This window comes from Anguilla rostrata, chromosome 19 (assembly GCF_018555375.3).
Source record: "Anguilla rostrata isolate EN2019 chromosome 19, ASM1855537v3, whole genome shotgun sequence".
Lineage (NCBI taxonomy): Eukaryota > Metazoa > Chordata > Actinopteri > Anguilliformes > Anguillidae > Anguilla > Anguilla rostrata.
In genome coordinates this window covers 7,796,533-7,816,490 of record NC_057951.1, presented here as the reverse complement: position 1 = coordinate 7,816,490, position 19,958 = coordinate 7,796,533, and the positions used below count along the sequence as shown (strand labels likewise).

The window sequence follows — 19,958 nt, the reverse complement described above, 5'->3', positions numbered from 1 at the left end:
GAGACGTGACTCATTAGCGTCCGCTCACGGCCCGAAACTGCTCCTCTTACTGGACAGGTGGTGGTGCTGGTGGGTGAGGGGGCGGGGCTAAATTCTCCAGTGGAAAAACACGGTTGGTTCCAGGAGGTTGAATGACGGGCAAGGGGCCCTATGAACGCCCTCAGCTCCCAGCGCTGGGGCCTGAAGCGCCATTTTACCTCTCCGCTACGTGATTTAAATAAATGGCAGTGCACTGAGGGAACAGGCCGGTGACCAGACCAGTGAGCTGCTGGTCACTCTGGTCTCCTCTGCTCTCTACACCGCTGACGCTGGGCTCCTCCCGCCCCGGTAGGGCGTGTGACTAAATCGGCTTATTTGGCCTCCCGAAACAAAGCCCGCGGTCATACGAGCCCTCCTCCGGGGCGGCGAGCCGTCTCCTTAATCCCGAAAAGAGCAGGGTTTCAGGGCGGCTCATTGTCCCGCCACCCTAATCCTGGGCGTGGGGGGCGGTCGCTGTGTGCGCAGATACGACGAGAGGGAGGAGACTCCGGAAGGTTCCGGCAAAAGGAGAGGCTACGCAAGGGCAAAACTGAGACACCTGAGCCTTACCTGGTCTGCTTCTGCCCCGGCTCCTCCCTCACCCGGTCCTGGACTGGAGGCGGGTTCGAAGGCGAGCTCCTGTCCAGAGGCTCCTGAGGAAACCCGGGCAGGTCAAAGGTCAAACGCGCGTGAGCCGAGGCCTGGCCAATGACATCGCGGGCACAAAGAGTTTGCACCGTCCCCAGAAACGCTGTTTAATTCTACGCATCTGCAACTACCAATGTCATGTGCCACAGAACAGAGTTTAGACCTACAGACTGGATTGTTGTCGCTGAATGACGAACAGTCTGCCAATGATAAATCAATGATCGTGAATGGCTTTTATCCAGAGCAACTTACGCATCTTTTTACATTGCATTTATACAGCTGGATATATACAGAAGCAATGCAGGTTAAGTACCTTGCTCAAGGGTACAACGGCAGCATCCTACCTGGGAATAAAACCTGTGAACTTTACCAGCTCCTTACCCATTATACTACACTGCCGCCCGCACCACGTACACCGCAGATAGGCATGTCACAGTTACCGTGTCACAGAACAGGACCGGGAGGCCCATCCGCAGCTCCAAGTGTCAGTTTCCACTCCGGGACTATATCAATCTGACACATCGTACGTGTGGGATTACACGCAGTATATATAGAGGCGATGTCCCCAGGGCGTCTGGAACGTCCCCGCGGACCTCTCGAAAAGGGGAGGCAGCACACGCCCCCAGCGGCGGCGGGCGAACGTCCCCGTCGGCCATTGTCAGCGGTAATCAAATATGCCCGGGGAACAGGAGCACTGTCGCCAGGAAACCGGACACCGGGCCGACCGCAGCTGGTTTGAGGTTATTTACACTAGCGACGGCATCGGTGTGCGGCGACGCCGTCGGCAACAACATTTTTTAAAAAAAAGCCGGCGTACATGTGGAAGGACTTCTACGAGAGAGAGCTTTGCGCCTGCTCAAGTCTAGGAAAAATTATACAGCAAGTCAGGCAACCGTTGTACACAAGAGGTGACATAAAGCCATTTTTTCTTATATTCGGTTTCGGAACTAAAAAATAATTACTCTGCAGATTCAAAACCCCAAATTTATTACTTTTAGGCCTGCTCAGGTGCAATGTTTCTGGGAACAGTGGCATAGGACTGGAGGCTGCTGAACTTATGATACAAAACACCACAGAAATTATGATACAGGACAGGTACTGACAATAACACATTTTAGTTCATTACAACGTCTATGACAGGCCGGTCATACAAACTGGTCTTACTGCAGTACATTAACTGGTTAAACGGTATGTAAACGGCCTGGAAATTCATGTCATGTCCCGAATGCAAAAGATCAATAATGGGACAAATTTTAAACAAAGTGGCATCATCATCACAGTACATTTCTTTTTTATTCTATTTTTTAATGTCTTTTTTCTCATCACATTCTCTCATTAAGAAATGACCATCACCTAGACACAGTACAAGCAGCAGTCTCTGGGCAACTCACCCTGTCTTTGGGGTCCATCTCCGGCGTGTGTGTGTGTGTGTGTGGTGAGTGTGAGTGTGTGCGTGCGTTCCTGGGGTCCCTTCCCCAGCCGTGAGCCCGTGCGCGGGTGTGCCGCTGTTGCCGGGACGCCAGCCTTCGCGTGCACTGTCGCCGGCCGCCGTCCCCTCCGGTCGTACGCCACACCGCCGCCTCCTTCAATAATGCAGCACGGCGGCGTTCTACGGTTTCCCTGCCCGCCGCCCCGGTCGGAGACGAAAGACGGGAGCTTCCTCGCGTCCCTCCTTCCTGTTTCCTGTCAGTCGCGCCTGTCGCCGCCCTCCGCCTAATTAGCCTCTTTTTGAGGCGCGACCGGCTCGGGCTGAATAAGTTATAAGAATGGCGGTTAAGTGTGTCACGTTCCACAGCGTTTGCCTTGTGTGGGCGACGTCCGTCTGTTGAATGACATCTCCTCTTGGGCCGCCTGAGCGTGACATTCCATATTTAAAGCCCAGATAGGTCACATAACCGCGCGGCGATTTGATATTAAATACATTTGTGTGCTTGAAAGGCTGTGGGTCATTATAGACATCAGGCTTTATCTTTTCAGTGAATCGATCAATCGATGTGTTCATTGGCAGTAAGTTTGAGTGGAACTGAAACACATTTAGGTTTTTTCTTTAAATCGGTCTTCTAGAATGATCCAATATCAAGGTACAAGAGCTCAAACAGACACAGCTGTGCTTCTGGAAAGGATATGCCAGAGACGGCCCCAGATTTAGTCAGGGTCTCAGTACTGTGCTTGATCACAGAGGGGGTTAGTATTACATACACACACAGCCAAAAACACGTTTCCTACGGCCGGTGTGTGGTTTCTGGGACAGACGTAATCAGGGCCGTTAAACATGGCCGCAGACAGAAGCCCCTCACTCGTGTGTGTGGGCCAAATCCAGGAAACCCCTCTATTAAATGGTGATTTTGGGGGCTGAGGGACCATAATGGGGGCCTTGTTTGTTTGCCTGTAGGCACAGACATCCCTGGAGCCAGGTGTTTCCAATCATCACCATGGCTGCGTCTCTCTCTCTCTCTCTCTCTCTCTCTCTCTCTCTCTCCCTACAAATGAGGTGGGGGAGGCATGAGCCAACATGGCACTCTGTTTGTTTTCATTTGACTTAGATGTGACCCTTGTAGAACTTCACAAAGCAGGACTACTGAGTTAGCTGGATAACTGTGCTCTTTTTACTTCAGCCCACGTTCCAGATTTTGGTGGGTTCTGGGTTTTATTCAGTGCAGTTATCCAGCTCAGTAATGTGTGTGTGTGTGTGTGTGTGTGTGAATAAGTAGTAATATTGACATACATTTTTTACACAGAGGACTTTCCTAACATTAATTTCCCAGTCCCCATGGAGACCGGACATTTGTCAACAGGAAGTCTTTTAGATAGCCATTGCAAAAACCTCTTTCTCTCATCTGACAACATTACATCACATTAATGCACAGTACTTTAAGAGCAGGCATCTTTAAACAGGCTTATATAGCTTGTGCATATTACACACTGTATGATTATAGTCCAAATAATACCCTAACCCACTTCTAGTCTTAATGCAGTAACCACAGCTCCACACACTCACATTACAGCTCACGTTAACACTGTTTGTAAGCAGAGAAAAACCAAGAGGGTACCAACAGTGTATCGTGTTACCCGCACAGAAGCACAGACGACACTTTATACAGTCCCGGGTACATATCAGGACATTAAATTTTCACCAAGACAAGACACAGCTGACTGGAAATATAAAGCAGGACAGGACAGCAGACAGGAGCGCTGGCTACAGCCACCTTGTCCTTCATTCCCCTTCCCTTTGTTATTGGGAACAGGGTGCAAACAGGAAGTCCCCGGGGAGCCAGGGACACGAGACCCCTGAGTGACAGGGCGTGCCTTCCTTTAGCTCCGCCCCCCCTCTCTTGGTGGCCTGTCGACTGATAGCATCTGCCTGTGGGGAGTCTGGATCTCGTGCCATACCCCAACTCCCCTGTACACACACACGCAAGCACACACACACACATGCATGCATGCACGCACACACATGCACACACACACACAAACATACACGTACATATGCACACACACACACACACACACACACACAAGCACATATGCGCACGCACACACTCACACTCATGCACACACAGTTTCAAGGTTTCTATCACCCCACAGTAAGATGAGCAAGGAATGTTGATAGTTCAGAAGCGTTACTCAGATACAACACAGCAGGAACAACTGTTATACTGATGATATCAATTTCCACACTGTATCCATCATGAGTAAACAAGAAACACATTCTGGAAGTTAAACACTGTGAGTACACATTTAATCACACTAATACCAAATACCACTGTCAGACAGGAGACAATAAGAAATGTGACATTTACTACTGTACATCAAGTCCCATTTCAAAGAACACCTTGTTAAATTAAAACAGTAACATCCCACGGGCATTGTTTTTCAGATTCAAGGAAATGTAGTACAAAGAAGAAAAATTATTACTCCATTAAAAAATTATCACAGATATCTAAAAAAAAACAGGTGTCATAAAGGTTATATGTTGGTGCTTAATCTATGGTACAAGTCATGGTTCTAGAACTCAATTGCTTTCATTTAACAGAAGTGATTGTTACGTCAGCATTAGCATGTTCAGTTCAGAACATTCTAACCACATATTTGTGATCTCACGCCTTTAAAGGGTAAAGAGTATCATTTTGCTGCAGGAAACGTGATCACCTTAAATTAATCCCCTGATTACATTCAACCATATTCTGGCTTCTCCTGTTCAAGAGATGTGATGTCATATTACTTAACTATTATAGCCATATCTCTCTGTACCATCCTATTACAATTGTAAGTTCTACTGAAATAGTATAAAAGTTACAAAGGCGGCATGGGGTGTTTTTGGAGGGGTCTGTGGATGGGGATTGACTGGGTCAATGTAGGGGGTTGTTGTTGTGTTGGGATGGTGGTAGGGGGGCAGGGGAAGGGTAAGGTTTGAGGAAGGTTCTATAGGGTGAGGGTTGGTGCTGATAATTTTTTGTACAGTGTGAAAATCAATAAAAATGATCTCACATACACACACACACACACACACACAGAATGAATTCCAAAAGACCATCCTGAGCTCCAGTAAGCCCAAGCTATAAACACACCTTTTTTTACCACAGTGTATTAGCAAGACCCAAGTGATGTATATACAGCAATCTTCTAGTGGTAAATCAGTGAAGTGAATATAAATGTGCTCTGTGCATTCATTTCAAATCTTTTCCTGCATTTGAGTGCAACAAACGAAGACACGTTGCTGGACCCCGGCTAGCCTGTAGGGGGAGCTCCAGCGTGCGCTTAGTCACACCGGCGGTAGAAGTGGAAGTGGTAGTCTGTGAACAGGACCCCTGAGAAATTGGGATCGGTGCTGCAGTCAGCCTTGCCCTGTAGGGAGAAAAGCACGGAAAATCTGATTACCACACCACAGCCGTCTTCAAAGAGAACCCTACACCAAGCTTCCTGCCCTGCGTCCACAACAGGAAAGGCCCTATTGAGGTGTATTTAAACTGTTGCAGCCAGTCGAAAGGTTGGTGTACAGCCCTCTCCCATGTGCACCGGCTGCTGGACACGGTAGGGCACTTGGTGCATATGTGTTTTTTTTAATTCTTTTAAAAAGAAGGCGAATCCTGACGTGCCGCGGGGTCACAAAAGCGATTGGCTCGCTCTCAGACGGCAGTTTTGGGACGGTGCGCCAGCCAAGCACAGGATTAAATGATGGCTTTGACCCACCTGCTAATGGCTAATGGCTAACCTGATACAGCTGGCAGGCTTGGCACCTGCGCCAGGCCTTTTGATGAGCTTCTCTGTCAACCCCACGCAGACACTAAGCCCATAATGCATTAGGTTAAAAGGTAAGTTGTATAACTCTATTTCAGAAGAGATCATTCATTTCAGCAGTCTGGAGAGACTGGAATGTGATACTGATATAGACGGTTGTTGATAATATTTGAAACAAAGTGTTTGGATTCAAAATGCAAGAGATATTACAATGTCGCTTTTTGATATGCTGCATTATAGTTACATAAATCGCCAAGATGTTATCAGTGCTTCAAAATATATAAACAAATATAAAGCAGTTTATATTAGAGTATATTCCATTTTAAAAGGGATTCTACACAAATTCAGCTTATAATATGTCATACACTATAACAGGTGTGTTCTGTGCCATGTCACAATGCCTCCCATACTGACACCTGTAAGCTGTAGGGGACAGGGCCCTGTGATGTCAGAGACCGGGTGCTGACATCACAGAGGTGGGGGAGGGGGGAGGAGTCTCTCACCGCCACAGTGGTGCGGAAGTGGTAGGAGCTCTGGTACAGCCGGGTGACCGGGAGGGGCCACTCATGGACGTAACCCTGGAAACACACACCGTCATCAGCAGGCCACGCCCACAGGGAACACGCCCCACGCGAGCCAGGCCCACCCACAATTTGGAAGCTCCCGTTTTTGCTCCTTTTGTCCCTCTGTGGACACCGTACCTGCGTGTTGCTCATGGTGTAGTCATTGTCGTCAGTGTAGTCCATGAAGGCAGAGCAGTCGGAGGATTCCTCCGCCTGGCACCTCAGAACCACCAGCAGCTCGGTGGTACTGTGGAGAGCGACACCCGGCGGTGAGACAAGAGAACAACCGTGAGCTGCGAGCAGTCAGTCACTCACAGGAGGGGCTGTACAACCAAACACCTGCGATTCAGTTTGTATCCATCCTTAACTTTGAATCACAGTTTAATTCAAATATTGTGTTTTCTGAATTATTATTCAGCTGAATTATTTGTCGCCCAGCGGAGCTCGCTCACTTCATCTGGATGGTCAGCCGCATGTTGACGGGGACAAACTTGCTGACGGGCACGGCGTAGCTGTAGTTTCCGGACCTGTAGGGAACGCAGAGCGAGGGGAGGGGGTCAATTACAAATGAAGGGGGGGGGGGGGTGGCCCCCGGAAAGATCCGGTTACGGCCCGGTCCATCACGGCACATGAGCGCGTTTCCCAAACTGCTCCAGCGGGCACCAGCACCCCCACGTTTCCTAATCCCCTCAGAGAGTCTGGGCAGGAAGCTCACATCAAATCACCGGTCGGACTGAAATTCACTGATGCCGACTTCCAGAGGATGTGATTCCATAAAAGTGAAAATTATTTCCAGTGCATGACTGAAGGGTAATATAGCACTTATTTTCGTATAAGTTCACTCCACTTTAAAAAAAAAATGTGAAGCAACACAGTGGTCAGGAGACCAAACACTGCAAAAGTTGCATTTTGCTGCCACCTCCTGGTCATTCTTGATAATTACATTAAAATAGGGTACTAAAGGGTTCAACGTGGATATTGGGCATCTCGTTAGCTTTTAATGCATCATCCTGTTAACAAATACTGTATTTATCTTCTTACATGTATTTATCTTCTTATATGTTTACACAGGTTAACAACTATATTCACAATTCACATTATTTGGTTTTTAAAGAGACCATGTCCACACCAGCTAATTGTGGGTAATTTGTGCCAGGTGATTTGATTGAAATTACAGGTCCAGGCACTGGTCCAGGGATGGTCTGGATCAATGTTGTGTCATCAGTCTGAATGGCAGCTTACCCACAATTCCCTGGCACACAGTATCTCTGGTCGATGACATGTAGATTTTCCTTAATTACAATGGACTGGACAGTTGTGTTTGTCCCTGTTTAAAAAAAACAAAGCGTGAATGGGAAAAAAGATTTAAATGAAGCGCAATAAATACAGAAAATGTCAGTTCTGCAGTTTCTACTTTCTAGTCTGTGCAGGTTAAGACTTACAGTCTTTGGCACTTAGAAATATTTCAAACAGCTGTTCCTTGGTGTAGTCTATGGAGACAAAAACAAGAAACATAACACTTCTAGGGCAGGTGTCCCATTTCCACAACCCTCTGGAGAAGGAACAGGTTATGAAAGTACCAGCAACAAATGTAAAATTTCATGTGAATCCAGCCAGTTTTGCTACTTACCCGTTTGTGAGTCATTGGTCGGAGGCCTTGGTGCAGGTGTGGTTGCCGGGATACTGTGGTTGCCGGAGTCGGGGGGGCAACAGTACACCTCCTCACAGTACAGCAGGTTACAGAAATCCACATCAGGGGGCCAGGGGTCGGGGGACAGGGTGGGGGTCACTGCCGAAAAGGACACAGGCACAGGGGCAGTCTATCCATGAGCTCCGGGATGCCCTGTGGTGATGGCCTCCATTGTTTGACTTCACACATTGTGCAAACTGCTATAAACAAATTCTCCTCTTTCACTCTGAAATATTGATAAACGGGACTTTTCATGGCCCCATTAATGACCATTACACTAGTATCCAACTCCCAAAATACAGGAACAGACAATCAATCAACAGATAACCCTGGCCTACCCCACCCCACCCCTTCCACAGACTAATATTTGGAGGGGGGGGTTAACTGTCAGGTAAGACCCACCTGAGGGGCTGCCGATTGGGGGCCAGGTTGTCGTAGTTTCATCCAGGATCGAGTTGTTGCTGTAACAAGATGCGAGCACCATTTTGGTTAATTAGGACCAAAGAAAAGTCTGAATTTATTGGCTTTAGATTGTTCATAATGTCAATTCGTAATTGGCACACTCCAAAGGACATTAATAGTTATACAATTATACCTTTCCATAGTTTAATGACGCAGGTTTGGCTTACAGGTGATAGGTGTTCAAAGCAGAAAAAAGGTCACTTTTCAGACTTAATTAAAAAACCAGAACGATTTCTGTTCCCTGTCTAAACCCCATTTTTCGGCAAGGGAGCTTTCCCAAACCCTAAAGCAGAAATCTGTAATCTTGCCCGTTCTGGGTCTCAACCCTATAACATCCCGGACAAAAAGGGCCCAGCTCCCTGACCGGCAGGGTGGCGGCTCCGTACCTGTTGGAGTGCGGGGTCTCCGGGCCATCGTTCAGATTGAGCATGTAGAGGGCGGTGATGGAGATGACGCTGACGGCGAGAAGCAGAGACGAGGTCAGGAGGGGAGCAAATCTTTAGGAAGAACTGCATCATGGGAAGGCATTTCCTCCGGGGGCGTTCAGAGGCGAGAGTGGCGGAACACTCACCAGATCCCCATGGTGACCACGAGCATGATGACGCTGGCCTGGAACACTCTGTGCTGCAAGCAGTGGCTGTGCTTCTTTGATTGGTACTCCTGCAAGGGAGGGGGAGGGGGGGGCAATGTTTCAAAGTGAAGTTCAAAGGCATGGCTTGGCTCAAACGCATGGGCTCCCCCCCCCCCGACTTCACTTACTTTAGAGGCCGGGAGGGGGGCTGGCTTCTTTGGGAGAGGGACACTGTCATTTCTGCTAGCCTTCCTGGAGAATGAAAAATAAACGGACGGGAGAAAGAGGTTCAGCAGCCAGGCAACTTTACTCCAGTTACTGACATCACAACTCTCAGACTTTACCATTGCAATGACGCTATATATCAGTACTATTAAAGTAAACATTATTTTAAAGAGATGAACGACAATTACTCATTACATCCCCACAGATGACAGAGGAAATTGTTACGTGCATTATTCTTTCCCCGTTATTTTTATTGTGTCCATAATTTAGAAATACCCATCAGCTTCCTCCAAAGGATGGTCCATGGCTATAACACAGGGTTACACACAACCTAGTTCCTGGAGCTCTACCGGCCTGTAGGTTTCCACTCCAACCCTAACAAAGCCCACCTCACTCAACAGCTAGAGGTCTCATTGACCTGTTAATTAGTCAAATAAGGTGTGCCAAATTTGGGTTCAAAACCTACAGGACGGTAGATCTCCAGGAACAGGGTTGGGCAGCCCTGATGTAACGTGCAGTGGGCTGCGCCCCCTGGTGGCGAAACGCGGCGCACCTGTGCGCTCCGGAGCGCAGGCTGCCCGTCACGCTCTTCAGCCTGGCCAGCCGCGTGTTCCACACCTCCAGCTCCTGGATGCGCTCCTGCAGGCTGTCCGTCAGCTTGCAGAGCTGCTTCACCGCGCCCACGTTCTCCATGAAGATCTGCTCCTGGTTAAAAAGAGCGCACACACACACACACGGTGAGGGGGGGCTGGGGAGCTGTTCTACTTCCTCTTTACTTCCTGCACTGCTCTAAGTGCCATTGCTTCCATTTCCTGCACGTGTTTGCTGATTCTTAATGCTTACTGCATGTCTTTGTACTTTGCAAAATTACTATTTTTAAAGTATTTACAATGGAGAATGTCAATAATCTACATATAGCCTTCTGTTTGTGAAAGATACTATAATATAATCCAGTAATCCACAGCGATCCTCACTTTGTCCACCATGAGGAAGTTGTCTATCGTTTCTCCATCCGCGCAGGTGATCTCCCCCACTTCCTTCACGGCGGAAGGTAACAGCTCCTTCACTTCCTGCGCAATGACACCTGGGAAGGCACGACAGGTGCAGGTGATGTAATCGTATCGCACAGGTTTTTGCACACCTTACGCAGGACAACCCAGCTGTCTCCGGTACCTGTTTCATGGACCTGATCGATCCCCATTTTCTCGGCGAACTCGGGCCTGTAGTCGTACTCCACGATCCTCATCTGTGCTATTCTCTTCAGCTGCTCCGTCGAGTCCACCTGTCAAGTCAAACCAACGTCAGCTTACGTTCCTCCCTCATTTCCACCTGCGTGTTTCAGCAGACGCTCTATGACAGGGCCAGGACCAGGCCTGTAGCGGTGAGAGGGCATTGAGACGGCTCACCTCCTGAATGTTCTGCTTGGCCCTCATGTCGGACGGGTGCATGACCGCGCCCATGATCTTGGCGTTGCCGCAGACCACCAAGGCCTCGTCGGGCGCGTCCGTGTTGATGCCCACCCTCCCTTGGCACACCGCCGCGTCAAGGGCCTGCCCCCGCTGCCACAGCGGCTCGCTGTCATTCTCAAACTGCCCCGGGTTCGAGGCCTGGGGACGCACAAACACATAGGGTACAGTCTCTGTCATGATCACCAACTACTCACACATGCAGTAATATAACACCAAGCTGCATCACTTTTTAAGGAATTACAGTTCAGACAGATACATTGAAATACAATTCATATTTCAATTTTATAATTTTATAACCAATTTTCAGCAATGGCATCGAGCTATAACTTTCAACTTCACAGACAGACAAGCAAGCTGCTCACATTGTTCAAAATTAACTTATTTACCTCAGATAACTTGCAAAGTCAACTCATTACTTGTTTATTCACTGTACATGGATTAGTAATGGCAAATGCTGGCAATTACTAACACATCCCGTGTTTTACAATGTAAAGACACACCTCGCCAAGCCCATATCACTCTTGGAACAATGCCTCCGGAAAGTTCCAACATTATGCAACACTGCAATGCATGATGGGGATAAACCCTATAGCACCACTGACCCTGACGATTATCTTCTCTGATACGTGAGCCGCAAGCAGGAAGTTCTGCTCCTCCCCGGACGCGTAGAGTCCCACCACCAGCATGAAGTACCTGCCGACATCGACACCATCATTCACCATCATTATATTTCATATGAAAAATAAATCAAGATATTTCGCTGGTCAAACCCTTCAATCCTAATCTCTCTATGTTATTCCTATTTTCAACATTGATATAAAGTAATTTATATAAAGTAATTTATAACTTATAATATGTAATGAGCATGTTCCTTCATATCTAACTACATTACAATGACTTTCATTGAGACACATTATTATACATTATTGTTGCTTTTGCTGTAGAATGGCACGATTTGTTTCAGTTGAGATCATGTGATTTGAGTAGCCATGTTGGTGGCTGTGTTTGAGTCAGGACCTGGGGGCGGGGCCTGGGACACTCACCTCTGGTCTGGGTTAGGCTTGCCTTTCTTCCTCATGTTGTTGGCCGTGGTCTCGCTGAAGTGCAGACGGCCCAGCGTTACCTTGGTAACCTTGTCTCCGGGCAGACTGACCCTGAGGAGCACAATGGCAGTCAAGCACCACAGCGCGGACCTTATGTTCATCTTGTTAAGAAGCTGTTCTGGTGTGTGCGGATGGGACCTGCAAGCTGCTATCAAACCCAGATTGTACCAGTAGTAACTGAAGCCTGCAGCCTAACAAGGCAGCGTGTGATTGGCCGTATAATCCATTGTGATTGGACGCCTGCAGTCTGCATGAACAAGGTTTATGAAACAACGACTCCGCTTTATGAATGTAATTGGGCATTCCATATTTGGAGAATGGGGAGTAATGTGAAAATTTATTTTAAATATTAACCCAAAACACAACAGTACAGTACCTTTACCGGCTCAACAGTGTGATACATAGAAGGCGGACGCACTGCTGTAAATGACACTCACTGCACGGGTAGAAAGGGCTTCTTGGTGCGGTCGGACTGTGACTGCTCAATGGTGATCTGGTGGGACTGCGCCTCAGACTACAAAACAAAGCACCAAGACTCAGACCGAGACAGAGCAGCATATAGCGCGGTGCATGCTGGGAGGTCCCAAAGCAGGGTCCGCATAGGAGTAACAGGCGCTCCCCTTTAAGAACCTTTTGTCTTCCATTTGTCATAAATAATATACTTTAGACTTCTAAGATAACATGAACCTGGTCCACATACAAATTATATTCACAAAGCTGGAGGCTATTGTACAGATGTAAGCACAGGGACTGGATAGAAAATAACTTACCTTAACACCAAAAACCTTCACATAAAAGCTCTCTATAGGTTTGGGCCCCGATGGCGTCTTGACATATTTGGGCGTCCCGGCCATCCCTATGTGAACTGTGACCTGGAAGTGGTTCTTTTTTTGGCACACGAAGGCCTCGTCTGTGGAGGAGTAGCTGAAGCCCTTGTCCGTGTCAACGTGATACCCAGGGGATGGGCTAAGAGAGAGGAAAAAAGGCTTCTTATCACGCCATTAGATCACACTGCTATTAAATGAAAACCATAAAAACAAAAGCACGGGGGAATATTTACAGCATAACACAACTACGAAAGACAGCGCTTCCTGGTAATATATTTGTTCCGCAAATCGGTGAAGAGAATTTACTGAGGTATAAATCTGCTATAAATGTCAGTGCCTGCCAATTTGGTAAGGTGGCCAAAGTCACATTCCCCAGACAGAGAACTGATAAAGCTTTGAAACTTTGAGCCAGGTACTTAACCTGAATTGTTCTAGTAAATCCAATGTGTACATAAGCACAATAGTGCGATGCACAAAGCATGAGAGCTCTGGACAAGCAGAGGAAATGATGCATTGGCGATAACAGACCACTGAGAGAATGTCACACAGTGGAAAGTGAAGAGGGTCTTTTTTTTTGGGCAGGAACTCACAGGTTCTGGTAGCCACTGTCGTACAGTGGGCTCCACTGGTTGGGCTGGTACCCCTCCCACGCCAGCACCTGATAGGTCCCCTGTCCGGCGGTCCCGCCCTGGCCGTCGCTGTCACAGTTGGTGATGTCACCGGCGGCGCTGGCGCACTCCGGGGGCACTGTGACACAGACAGGCCCCAATTAACAGAGTCACACGCTGCAGGACGTTTCGCTCTCAGCCAATCACATTCCTCCGTTCGCAAGGCAGACTTCCACACATACAATAGAGAGAACAGACAGCCTGAGAGCAAGGGGTCTGAATCACTCTGCTTTTTTTACAGCTGCCATTGAATAAGCGACCAATTTAGACTTTCAATTACGGTCATTTGGAAGCGGGTGTTTGTCCGACTGCGAAAGCAAGAGTTGGTTGTTCCGCCAAGTCGACGGGAAAGAGGTTCAAAGAAGCACGCCCTTACTGAACGGGCCCCTCGCTTGGGAGGGGTCGGGCCACAGACGGGGGTCCCCCGGCCCCTCGAAAGATTCGGACCGGCGCCTCTTCTTGGTGTCGGGCAGCGCGGGTCTGGAGAGCAAAATGGGAGCATTCTCAGGCAGGGGTGGGCAATGGCACCCATATCGGTTTCTCATTTTCACGCCAACTTCTGGCTGCAACGACGTAATCATAAACATTTACACCTTACGTTGTTTTAGCTACATTTCTTGATAAGTGTATGAATGACAGCCAAAAAGATTTCATGCGCCCTGATATTAAACTTCGACTGTGATCTAATCTATGAGTGACCCAATATTGGTGTATACAGCCAGTTAGCTCATTTTAGCCAGGGTAAGGACGGAGTGTAGCACAGTGGGTAAGGAACTGGGCTTGTAACCGAAAGGTCGCAGGTTCGATTCCCGCGTCAGATCTACCACCCTCTAGGTTTTCACTCCAACCCTAACAAAGCCACACTGGATTCTATTCATTAGCAGCTCATCCTCTAGCTGCTGGACGGTAGATCTCCAGGAACAGGGCAACCCCTGGTGCAGATGCTCTCAGTCGACTCTCACCCTGTCTGCTGCTGGCTGAGCGGAGGACGCAGGTACCCTGGCTCCAGGTGTCCAGGTGAGACTTGCTGAAGGCCGGGCGGAGCCGGGGGTGGGCTGGCATTCACGTAGCCGCTGGCAGGGTTCATACAGTGTGGAGCCCCAGGGGGACCATTGACCGGGGGTGTGGGATGTGTGTTAGCCTGGATGTAGCCGTTAGCAGGAGCCACACGCTGCAGGTTCTGAGAGTGGTGTAGATTAGGGGCTGTGGGGGGAGTGTTAGCCTGGATGTAGCCATTAGCAGGAGCCACACGCTGCAGGTTCTGAGAGTGGTGTAGATTAGGGGGTGTGGGGGGAGTGTTAGCCTGGGTGTAGCTGTTAGCAGGACCGACACACTGCAGGTTCTGGGAGTGGTGGAGATCAGGAGCTGTGGGGGGAGTGTTAGCCTGGGTGTAGCTGTTAGCAGTCCCCACACGCTGCAGGTTCTGGGAGTGGTGTAGATTAGGGGGTGTTGGGGGAGTGTTAGACTGGATGTAGCCATTAGCAGTTCCCACACGCCGCAGGTTCTGAGAGTGGTGTAGACCTGGGTGTGTTGGGGCAGTGTGGGCCTGGATGTTTTGGCATGCTGGGCTCAGATACTGGGGGTGACAGGGAGAATTAAGACCCGGTGGGGTCAGGGGGGCGGGGCAGGCGCTCTCCAGACCCAAGAAGCGTTGCTGCGGAGTCAGGCAAGGAGACGGTCCCGGCCCCCTGTCTCCAAGGCAACAAGAGGGGCCTGTGCCTGCCTGTGCAGCTGAACATGAGCGGTCATGCGGCACATCTGGGTGAAAACAGCAGGACAACATTTAAAAGCCAAGGCAACATAAATACAGAAAACATACACCCCTCTGGTGCTGGGACAGACTGGGTCTCACCTCGTATTCGTGGGGGGGAACAGGGTTCTGATCCAGAATCTGGGGGTGACTCAGGTAACATGCTGGGAAAAGATAAGAGATACTACATCATTGTGAACTACTGCAAACCACACACACACACACACACGTACATGTACAAATACACATGCACACGCAAACACACACACATCCACACACACGCAGGCACACACACAGGCACACACACACACCCACAGGCACACACACACACACACACACACATACATGCATATATAATCTTAGGTTACTGTGGTCTTTCACAATAGTTATTAAATATTAAGCTATATGTACTATGCGCTCTACTCTCTGACCTGCTTTATTGATCCGGACGGATGTAAACGGATGTGGACTCTACCAGCATGTTAAGAGTTTAGATTTACTACAAACCACGAGCCTGTTGACTGCAAATGATCGTTCATTAAACTACTGGAGCAAATAATTAAATTTAAATGGGGACAGGGAAAAAATACTTCATAGCATGAAAATTATATTTTCTGAAAACAGGAGGAGAGCAGTAATGAGTTTGTTTCAAATTATCTCTCTTGATTTTGCCTCATTATAACAGTTTTATTTTCGTATATGTTGTCAGCCTTGGGGAGGGGCCAGAGTCACATCAGTGGGTTTTTCCTGTGCAGTGGGCGGGGCTGTACCAGGGCAGGGGGCGGGGCTGTACTGGAACAGTGGTCCTCACTCACAAGGTACTGGGGTCCATGTCGTTGCTGAGGTACTGTTCCAGTATGCTTGTGTCCACCACCTCACTCTCCAGCACGCCCCTGACATCCTGGCCTGAAACCGAGAAGAAAGCAGCCATCACTTAGGGTTATAAATTTCTGGTCATGTGACAGGGGCCTGTTTCCAGGGACATAATATTAAATGACCTGGCTCCCGCGTGGCTGCGGGCTGGTTTGTTTTCATGGAAACTGTCTGTTAGCTTAGCCACTAAGACTGAGTTTATGGCCCCATACATCCTCCTGAGCTGGCTTTTAATGGAGAAATATTCTCCTGTTGACGGCCCTATTTTAGATGAATGTTGATGCTTCCTCTTGACAGTGCAGGGGATGCATTTATGACACACGGACAGAAAGATCTAGAGGGTTCGATGTGTTCAGAGGCATATAACTACAGACAGTAGGCTACATGAGCTTACTTGAACATGAGATATGCTTAAGGAGCCTGATTTAAGAGGATGTCTACAGTACTAAAAAGATGTACACTGTCCTCCTGGCTTACTTTTAATGACTTAATTAACCTCATTAAAATGATATGCATGAACTCCATCAGTTCTCAAAGCAATTAAGCAATTTACTGCGAAATGGAATTTAAATTCAGACGGACCTAATCGCACGGCAACACAACATCAATCAAAATAGTTTATGCTCATGTTCCAATGAAGGACATTAGCAATCACTGTTTCAGTGGAGGATCAGCGAAAACTTTCACGCACAAAGCCAAATTAAAACAGCCGTTAATATTTCAACCCCCACATCCGTCACTGTCTGTACCATTTGTTTAAATTTGGGGCAACAGATGTCTGGACCGATCACAGTAAATCTTGATGGTTTTTGTTTTTTTTGTTGTTGAGGCTCATAAAAATGCAACATGGCTGAAGAGTGTATGGCTCACTTTGACAGCACACCGGCGGTAACACACGCGTAACACCTTCGCACGGCAACAACAGTCGTAAAATTTTCGACAAGGGCGCTCGACCGGGGGGGGAGGGTCAGAGGTGGGCGAGCCTTCTCCGCTCGGTGTTTATCGAGCACCTCTGCACTATCGGCTCCAGAACCTTCCGCCGGTTTTCCCCGTGCGGTTCAACCGACAGCGTCCTTGTGTTTAATGTGGCAGAATAATGTCTCTCCTCCTGTGGGGGAGAACGCGTTTCCCTTGCTCTACTGCTTGGCCATAATGGCTGTTAATGGAATATTCCATAGAGGCATGAACAGGTCATTTTTCGCATCATGCTAAACCTCACTGCACTAGTCAGGGCTAAAATACCAGAAAGTATCCCGTGGACTACAGAGAAGATGTTAGGGTCAGCAGGTTAGCATGTTAGGGTCTTCCAAAGAGAAAAGTATATTTGGTGCTCAGTCTCTTACCTTCGAAAAATTGCCGCAGAGCTTCGTTCTCCCCCAGCACATCCATTGTCCCAGTTCCAGGGCCAAAGGGCTCCACGCTGTCTTATAGCCTACAACACACACCTGTTAACGGGCACGAAGCATTAGGCGAAGCCAGCAACCTGTAGGCCCACTTCAGACAGAATTGAAATGAGTGTGCCTCCTTCGACTACTTTAGTGGGATTCTACACTGTGTCTGCTAATCTTAAATGGAAGCTGACTCATAGCTCTGAAAACAGGAGAGTCAGTGTCACTAATGAAGGGGAGGTATCCCAAAAGCAAACAGCTTTGTGTGTCACACTTTGATTCCTGAGCATTGCTCTGACTAATTCATGCCATGGCTCCCAAACCTGATGTACCACCATGGCACAGGGCACATACCTAATGCCTCTCGTTTCTAATTTATCATCTACAGACTGACTTAACATTCATAAGTGTCCAGACTGAACATTTCATTAACCTTCACACAAGCTAAATGGTTTAGTCTGTTCAAAGAAAAAAAAAAAAAAACATCCTGTACCTCCATGGGCAAAGTCACACTTCACACCCAGGCAAACATTCCAGAATTTACAATCGATTGCCATGAGCAACGAGTACAAGTTCTAGTTCACTGTGAATGAATGGAAAACTATCTTCAATACTTTCAAACGAGCTTATTCCAAGGTTAAATAAATCTAATAAAATACACGTGTGACTGATGAGATTATTGACAAATTGGGATAACTTAATCAGCATTCTAACTATTTTTTTAAACATGTCCAGAAACCACAAAACAGAAACAGAAAATATTTCAGAGAAAAGAAAAACAAGATGGCAGCCACTTTCATTATGCTAGAAAAATCTCATGGCTGTAGCGTATACTCTAAGTGAATGATCAAATCAATTTACTGCAATGTGAGTTAAAGCATAAATGAAAATACCCATTTTGTAGATAGTAATGGAAAAAAACAATGTGTAACAATGTGACATTGCTTTTTGTCATTACCAACAAAACCCAGACTTTGTTCTTAACTTTTATTACATAAAATGAAATGCGGCAAATTTTGGCTGTAAATAACAGTTTTTAATAAATGAAAATTATTTATGACTGGCTAAATGCCAAGCACTATAAAATCAGTCTGATCTGTGCCATACCAGTGGAATAACAGCTCCTACTTCTGAAGAATGAATAACCTATCATTTAATTTGTAAAGATTTAACTCTTAAGAGAATTGAATTGCCTAGTGGTCTAGGTCCCGATGAAATTGCAATTGACCCGATGAACATATGAACTCTGAATGTAAATCTCCAAATTCATTCCCCGTTAAATAAGTCACATCGCTTCTGGCCAAACCTCCATTTTAACTCCGTTCAGTAAACATGGTGCCAAAAACTAACCTGAGCAACAGAAGCATTTGCAAGCTAGGTACAGAATTAATTAAGAAACTGCAGTGCGGACTGAGGTGGTGGTGGTGGGGGGGGGGGGTGGTCCCACAGTGCTCCCCGTCTGTTAGTTTCTGTAATTAAGGGGGGGGGGGGTCTACAGGAGGCACACTATACCTTTTCACCAGGGAGCAGTCAGGTGGGGGGGGGTCCTTCGAACGTTCCCTCAGCAGCAGCGGGTAACGGGGTCAGGTGCAATCCATTTGCGGAAAAATAAGAGCGGACAAATCCCTGAGAAGGTGATTAGTCCCAGTGTGCTTACTTCTCCATGGAGCGTCTAGTTCCCCAGCCTCTTATTCTAAAGACAAAAATCTCAAATATAGATTTTTTTTTTCCCTTTTCTCCCACGAGCGTATCGGCAGATGTGTCTCCGAGCCTTTTGTGCACTTTGGCCTCAGGGGTAACAAGCCTTCAGACACCTCACGTAGGTATACGCCCCTCGTGTGTGTGTGTGCGTGTTTGTGTGTGTGTGTGTGTGTGTGTGTGTGTGTGTGTGTGTGTGTGTGTATCTGTGTGTGTCTGTGTCCTTGGACTGCGCCATAAAGGAAGCTTTCTTCACACGCTGTGCACACACAGATAGGGAGGAAGCGCAGAGAGCTAAACTGGAGCACCGAGAAAAAGGGCCTCTGCTCTTATCTCCGCCCCGCCGTTTACAAGCAAGAACTCTCCCACAGAGCACGGACGCCAGAGCAGACACACACACACACACACACACACACAGACAAAGACACACATACACACAGACATACACACACACACAGACACAAAGACACACACACACAGACACACACACACACACACACAGACACACACAGACAGACACACACACAGACAAAGACACACATACACACAGACATACACACACACACACACACACACACACACACACACACACACACACAGACACGGCGACACACACACACACACACACACACACACAGACATACACACACACACACACACACACACACACATACACACACAAACACAGACACACAGACACACATACACACATACATACACACACACACAGACACAAAGACAAAGACACACACAGATATACACACACA

General features: G+C 47.7%; 1 protein-coding gene across 3 annotated transcripts; it reads right to left on the bottom strand.

Moving 5' to 3' along the window:
• Nucleotides 1–4,374: 4,374 nt before the first annotated feature.
• LOC135245558 (myelin regulatory factor-like protein) lies at nucleotides 4,375–19,395 on the bottom strand. 3 transcript variants are annotated; one of them, XM_064318664.1, is made up of 26 exons: nucleotides 19,006–19,394; nucleotides 17,449–17,550; nucleotides 16,048–16,138; nucleotides 15,335–15,396; nucleotides 14,445–15,240; nucleotides 13,859–13,962; nucleotides 13,405–13,561; nucleotides 12,758–12,953; nucleotides 12,425–12,501; nucleotides 11,928–12,038; nucleotides 11,487–11,577; nucleotides 10,822–11,022; nucleotides 10,589–10,697; nucleotides 10,390–10,499; nucleotides 9,969–10,120; nucleotides 9,379–9,442; nucleotides 9,191–9,279; nucleotides 9,006–9,074; nucleotides 8,560–8,618; nucleotides 8,098–8,256; nucleotides 7,910–7,957; nucleotides 7,710–7,794; nucleotides 6,920–6,994; nucleotides 6,606–6,714; nucleotides 6,408–6,482; nucleotides 4,375–5,511 (listed from the first exon to the last, which is right to left on the bottom strand). In XM_064318664.1, exons 2-26 carry the CDS (start codon nucleotides 17,492–17,494, stop codon nucleotides 5,425–5,427), a joined length of 3,222 nt encoding a protein of 1,073 aa, XP_064174734.1. In that variant the 5' UTR covers nucleotides 17,495–17,550; nucleotides 19,006–19,394; the 3' UTR covers nucleotides 4,375–5,424. The 3 variants fall into 3 exon arrangements, with proteins under 3 accessions (XP_064174734.1, XP_064174735.1, XP_064174736.1); XM_064318665.1 differs by having other exon boundaries at nucleotides 17,449–17,537; XM_064318666.1 differs by lacking the exon at nucleotides 7,910–7,957 and having other exon boundaries at nucleotides 19,006–19,395.
• Between the last annotated feature and the right edge of the window lie 563 nt (nucleotides 19,396–19,958).